The sequence below is a fragment of the Alexandromys fortis genome, unplaced genomic scaffold (assembly GCF_014885135.2).
Source record: "Alexandromys fortis isolate MF-2015 unplaced genomic scaffold, M_Fortis_MF-2015_v1.1 scaffold_38, whole genome shotgun sequence".
NCBI lineage: Eukaryota > Metazoa > Chordata > Mammalia > Rodentia > Cricetidae > Alexandromys > Alexandromys fortis.
In genome coordinates this window covers 509,377-515,376 of record NW_026067916.1, presented here as the reverse complement: position 1 = coordinate 515,376, position 6,000 = coordinate 509,377, and the positions used below count along the sequence as shown (strand labels likewise).

At 43.0% G+C, this 6,000-nt stretch overlaps 1 protein-coding gene across 11 annotated transcripts in view; it reads right to left on the bottom strand.

The window, feature by feature from the left end:
- Nucleotides 1-6,000, bottom strand: part of Adam22 (ADAM metallopeptidase domain 22) — a 202,363-nt gene that overhangs the window by 44,046 nt on the left and 152,317 nt on the right. For all 11 annotated transcript variants that reach the window (XM_050139756.1, XM_050139758.1, XM_050139759.1 and 8 more), the window contains exons 19-21: nt 4,560-4,610; nt 4,082-4,145; nt 610-715 (exon numbers count right to left, since the gene is read on the bottom strand). In XM_050139756.1, coding sequence (XP_049995713.1) covers nt 610-715; nt 4,082-4,145; nt 4,560-4,610 — 221 coding nt within the window. The remainder of the gene's footprint in view (nt 1-609; nt 716-4,081; nt 4,146-4,559; nt 4,611-6,000) is intronic.

Here is a 6,000-nt window from a genome sequence, read left to right as displayed (position 1 = left end):
TGATGGGGTCAGTGCAGAGAGGTGATGGGGTCAGTGCAGAGAGATGATGGGGTCAGGGCAGAGAGATGATGGGGTCAGGGCAGAGAGGTGGGGTCAGTGCAGAGAGATGGGTCAGTGTGCAGAGAGATGGGGTCAGTGCAGAGAGATGGGGTCAGGACAGAGAGATGGGGTCAGTGCAGAGAGATGATGGGGTCAGTGCAGAGATGGGGTCAGTGCAGAGAGACGGGGTCAATTATTCTTATCTACATGGGAAAGTGAAACACTGAGACATTCAGCAAAGACAAGAGGTAGTTAAGAAAGGTCAGAACTAGCTAATTTACTCAACAGTGTTGGTGATGGCGGCTTTATTCTTCCTCAGTCTTAAGATGCTGGGAGGCCCTGTCTATGTGAGAAAGCGCAGCAACTACAAGAATAACCTAGACCCTGAGAAAGAGGCCCAGGTATAATTCAAGCATCAGGGTCATCAGTGATGCTGGGGCTCTGGGGAAAGATGAGGAGAACAGACAAGGTAGTGCATTTTATTAAGCACCCAAAGCAGGAAGGTCCCACTCGGAACTTATGCTTGTAAAGGGAATGAAGGCTGAGGTCTGGGTTAGTGTCGGCATTCACCGTTTGTTGCACTGTATCCAGGTGTCCTTGTCTTTTCCACAGTTACCCTTCTCCGTCCCCTCGATGTTCAGCTTCTCATAGCAGTACTTGTCTGATGCCGTTACCTCTGAAGCAAAAAAGAATGTCCCATCAGAGATGGAGGGAACTCGCGAGCTGTTCACAGTTTTGCAGCAAAGAAAGCTGCAGATTAAGGAGTTGTTCACTATAGTGCTATCCAGGACAAACACAAAAATTGCACCATCACTTACAAAAGTGTACCATACAGCAGACGTGGCTTGGGCACATCTTCCACGAAACCTTATGTGATATCGGAAAACCTGTATACATGGCTGTCTGAGGGGAATTAGACTACAGACTGTGTTGTAAGAAAGAGCGGCCGGGCTGCGTTCTGCCACCCGGCTAGCTTTACCCCGAAAATAATTACACGGAAACTGTATTCTTTTAAACACTGCCTGACCCATTAGTCCCAGTTTCTTATTGGCTAGCTCTTACATATCGATCTAACCCATTTCTAATAATCTGTGTAGCTCCACAAGCTGGCTTACCAGGAAGATCTTAACCTGCGTCTGTCTGGAGTGAGAGAACCATGGCGACTCACTGATTTAGCTTCTTTCTCCCCGCATTCTGTTCTGTTTACTCCACCCACCTAAGGGTTGGCCTATCAAATGGGCCTAGGCAGTTTCTTTATTAATATGAAATCACTCCCACATCAAGACTGTGGGAACACGCCCCAGGATCTGACGTGAATTAGGAGATGGTGCTATCCTTGAACACACAGTTTAATCTCAGTACCAAATGCGTGAGTCTCAATCAGAAACTTTATTACTAAGAAGGGCAATATTATTCAAATATCTATGTAGTACAATCAGATTTAAGAAACAGCATTTTGCTTACCAATTCTTAACTGCAATAAATAAAAAAACCTGTATTTTGCTTTTGGATGAGATTGGGTTCGTGCTATCTATGAATGCAAAGATCATTTTAAGGTGGTGCATCATCCTTGCAGGTTTGATCTCTTCTGAAGCCAGTGCTGACTGTCAGAGTCACCTGCTAGAAAGAAATGGTTTTCCAGCCAGAGAGGGTGGGATAACAATCTCATCTCAGCAAGCTGGAGATGGAGGCAGGAGGATTACAAGTTCAAGATCATCCTCCTAAATTACACAGGAGACTCAAGACTAGCCTAGACCAAACAGAGATCCCATTTGAAAAAGACAGGGAGAAAACAACAATAAAAACCAAACAAACATAAAAATAATAGAGACTTTCGTAAATGAATCAAATGAAAGTTGGTGATATAAGTTACGTTTTGCTAATCCAAATTCTGAAATGTTTCATCTTCCAAGACTTTTCAAGAGCTCACACAATACCACAACCACATGTAGAAAACTCCATGATCTAGGCTGAAGAGATGGCCCGGTGAGTAACAGCACGCACTGTGCAAGTAGGAGTGATGGAGGAAGGTCATTGGTTAAATAAAGAAAATGCCTCGGCCCTGATAGGACAGAAAATTAGGTAGGCAGAGTAAACAGAACAGAATGCTGGGAGGAAGAGGAAGTGAGGCAGACGCCATGCCTTCCCTCTCCAGGGCAGACGCGATGAAGCAAGCCGCCAGGTCAGACACGTTGAATCTTTCCTGGTAAGACTGGTGCTACACAGATTAATTTAGTAATATGGGTTAGGCAAGATAAGTCACCACTTCGTGGTGCTACACACATTAATAGAAATGGGCCAAGCAGTGTTTATATGAATACAGTTTGTGTATTGTTATTTTGGGTAAAGCTAGCCGGTGGCTGGGAGCCGGGCGGCAGGAATGCAGCCCACAGCTCTTTCAACATAGGAGGACTTGGTCTCAAATCATGTACAAAGCCAGACATGAGCATGCATGTGCCTGCAACCCCTGAGCTATGGGAGTAGAGGCAGGAGCATGGCCAGGGCTTGCTGACTGCCAGCTTATCTCCTGGTCCAAGGAGAGCCTGTCTCCATAGAATAAACTGGAGAGTGATGGAACAGGCCATCTGATGTCCTCCTCGGCCTTCTGTGGATGCACAGGCATGCACACCTGCACAAATACATGTGCATACCACACACACACACACACACACACACATACACACACACTCACAAAAAGGTATTTTTCAAAAGTAAAGTCTATGTCCTGATCCAATATAAGAAGTCTCATTAAAAATGCAGATGCATTAAATATACTAAAAATATTATATAAAATTATCTTCAGGATATGTATGTGTACATGAATCACAAATGAACTTCATGGTTAGACGTGGGCCCCAGGAAACGTATCCCGACATGGATTTGCACAATCCTTCCTACACACCTCTGGCACTAGGCATTTGAGCAGGGACACGAGAGGTGCGCATAGTGAACAGCAGCTAATGACGTCACTGTTCCTCAGCCACTCTGCTCAAGCAGAGGAAGGAAAACCGAGAGTACAAACCAGCATAACTAAATTTTTTTCTCATCCCAATGCTTCTCAAGAGACTCAGAGAACACACGCTCCTTACCTAAAGGATTCCAGTCACTACCTCTGATATATTAGGATCATGATTCGTTTTAGAGTTTTTCCTGTACAAATCATCTCTCAAAAGAACTTTGAATAGTCTAGACATGGTAGCCCAAGCCTGTAATTCCAGCACTTGGGAAATTAAGGCAAGAAGCTACAAAATTCAGGTATAATTGGCCAAGATACATGGCTAGACTACATAGTAACACTCCACCTGAGAAATATTTTTTAAAGAGTTTAGAACAAAAACATCTTCCAAAAATATTGCCTAGAAATTCTGGGGGAAATACACAATACATTTAAATGCTAATTTAAATTTAGTAAAACTTAAATACTTATACTATTATCTTAAAATACTATTATTTAAATACAAATGTTATATATTCTCCTTTAGAACTCGGACAGATTTTTGAAGAGAATAAATTAACGATTTTGTCTTTTGCAAGACTTCAGCAGAAGGTCACCTCTAACTACAAAAGCCAGTTGGAGCATAAAGAAGATAGTAGACGAGGAAAGAGCAACCGAGTTAAAATGCTTAGGTCTAAGGCAAGGATACCCTACCCAGAGACCATGCCCACTCCATATGGCTGTACGAGGGCCGTATGGGATCCTTCGCTCAATGGAACAGAGCTGAGGAGCCGAAATCAAGTCTGCTCTGTTCTCCAAGCTGTGCACCAGGTGGGCTCGCCTGCCTGGCAGCAAAGGCACCTGCTGTCTCATCCACAGGCACTGCCAATTAGCCAGAATTTTGGGGCCATGGTTTCCCAAGGAAAGTGCCCTTCTCTAATTTCTAGAAAAGAAATTACCTACCTAACGCTGAAGCGGTTTTAAGAAGGCCCCTAGTTATTAAGTATTAGCAATTTATTTCTAGCCCGTATGTCCTTAAAGGAGTGTGCCAAAACTGTGTGGGAAAAAAAAAAAAAAAAAAAAAACAAGTCATGTGAGTTAACTTACTTTGCCCCCAGATGTATTTGCATTGTCTATCTCTGGTTTTACACCTTCCTCCAAAGCAAATTCCCTAAAATGAGAGAGCAAATATCCATCGGTGAAAACAATCTCTGCTGTGTTAGACAACAGAAAAAGAACATACGGCTGAGAATGGCCCTTGAGTGTGGTCATCTGAAGTGATTATGAACCATTCAAACTGATCTTCTTTTTATTCATTTTTTAAAATTTCATTTTCCATTCCAACCGCAGTTCTCCCTTCCAGGACTCCTCCTCCCATCCCCTCCCCTTACCTCTCCCCCAGCCCATCTCCCATCCACTCCTCCCAACAGGCAAGGGCTCCGATGGGGAGTCAGCAAAGTCTGACACATTAAATTGGGGCAGGACCAAGCCCCTCTCCCCCCTGCATCTTCTTATTGATATAGAATTTCAGTATTTCTCTCATGTTGGTACCCACGGAAATTTTAGGCAAAAGTGAGTGACCTACCTGAGTACTGTCACAGGAATATCCATCCATTTTGTGTACATTGGGAGCACACTAGGGAGAAAGAACAGATTATCATCCAAACTCAGACCAAACACAAGACAGATTAACTCCTGTCAGTGCTCTCGGTTTATAAATCACAGTAGACAGCACACCTAGCCCTTTGAACTACCTATAAATAAAAAGCAGAAGATTAAAAGCAAGTAGGAGGAAATAGAGTTGTTGAGCATCGCTTTAAAAATATGGCATCTTGCCAAGGTAAAAACCTGATTACACAGCCACAAAAACAGAGAACTTACGAGGATGGCTTGGAAGATCACATATGCATTAGCGTATGCTTCATTCAGAGACAATATTCCTTAGAGAAGAAGGCAGGGCTTAAGACAAAAGTGAGGAGCAGCCCCCCATCAGTGAAGCCGTAAGTAGAGTTTCCTCCCTTTGGCCACCAGGAGCAACATAGCCTTTCACAAAATGCCGGGGGTAGAGGAACAGCAGAGGGAGCAAGGGCAGGAAGCTGGAGACAATATCAACTAAAGGGAGACACATCTCAAAATCTAGTATGAACTCATTATTCGTCAGAGAAATTTAGAAATAAAAATATCCTTTGAGGAAAAGACAAACATGGGGAGGATCTGAAGGGAGGGGAAAGACTCCGTCGCCTCTGCTATTAACTGTGGATATGATGCTATCATTATTTTTCCTTGAAGGACTTTAAAAATTGTAAAGTATCTGGTGAGGATACAACCAGCCGTGCACAATTCATTACTTCAGCGAGAGAAAAACGGGATTATATAGTCTCTTGGGGAAGAGGCAGAGGGATAGAGAAAAGATGTGACAGAGACCACCCCGTGCAGCTAGCTTTACTTTCTAGACAGCCATCTCTACCCTTGCCCATAAAACCTGATGTTTAAGATAAAAGTCAAATAAAACTACAGACATATAACTTTCTGCTCCCTTTTTTTGCCACATAAACTTCCTTGTATCGTTGCTGTATGGTTTTACAGATATCACTCATAATGGATGCAACATATCAAATGAAGGTAACCATGAGTGTGCAAGAACAATCCCCTATAGCAATCCTGTTTACCCTAACCCTACACAGCACCTCTGAGAAGCCTGGGGTTAGGGGTTTTTAACAATTCCTGTTTATTTATAATCATACTGGTGCAGTATACTTATGCCTGGGAGCCTTGATAGTAATTATTGTGTCCTTATTTCCACGAGGCGTTAGCTGGGAAGGCTGCTAGTTACAGAGTAAGAAAGGAGACTACGCTTACATAAAGATCTCTCTGTAGCCTTAAAAATCAATCATCTTTACAACTATAGGTATATCATTACTTAATTTTTCTTCTCTGGCAGCAAAGAGAAAGATAGCAGTCCCTGATGTATGAGTCTCAGTTTCTATGGCCTTGCTAAACAAAACACAAACACAAAGCACAAACAC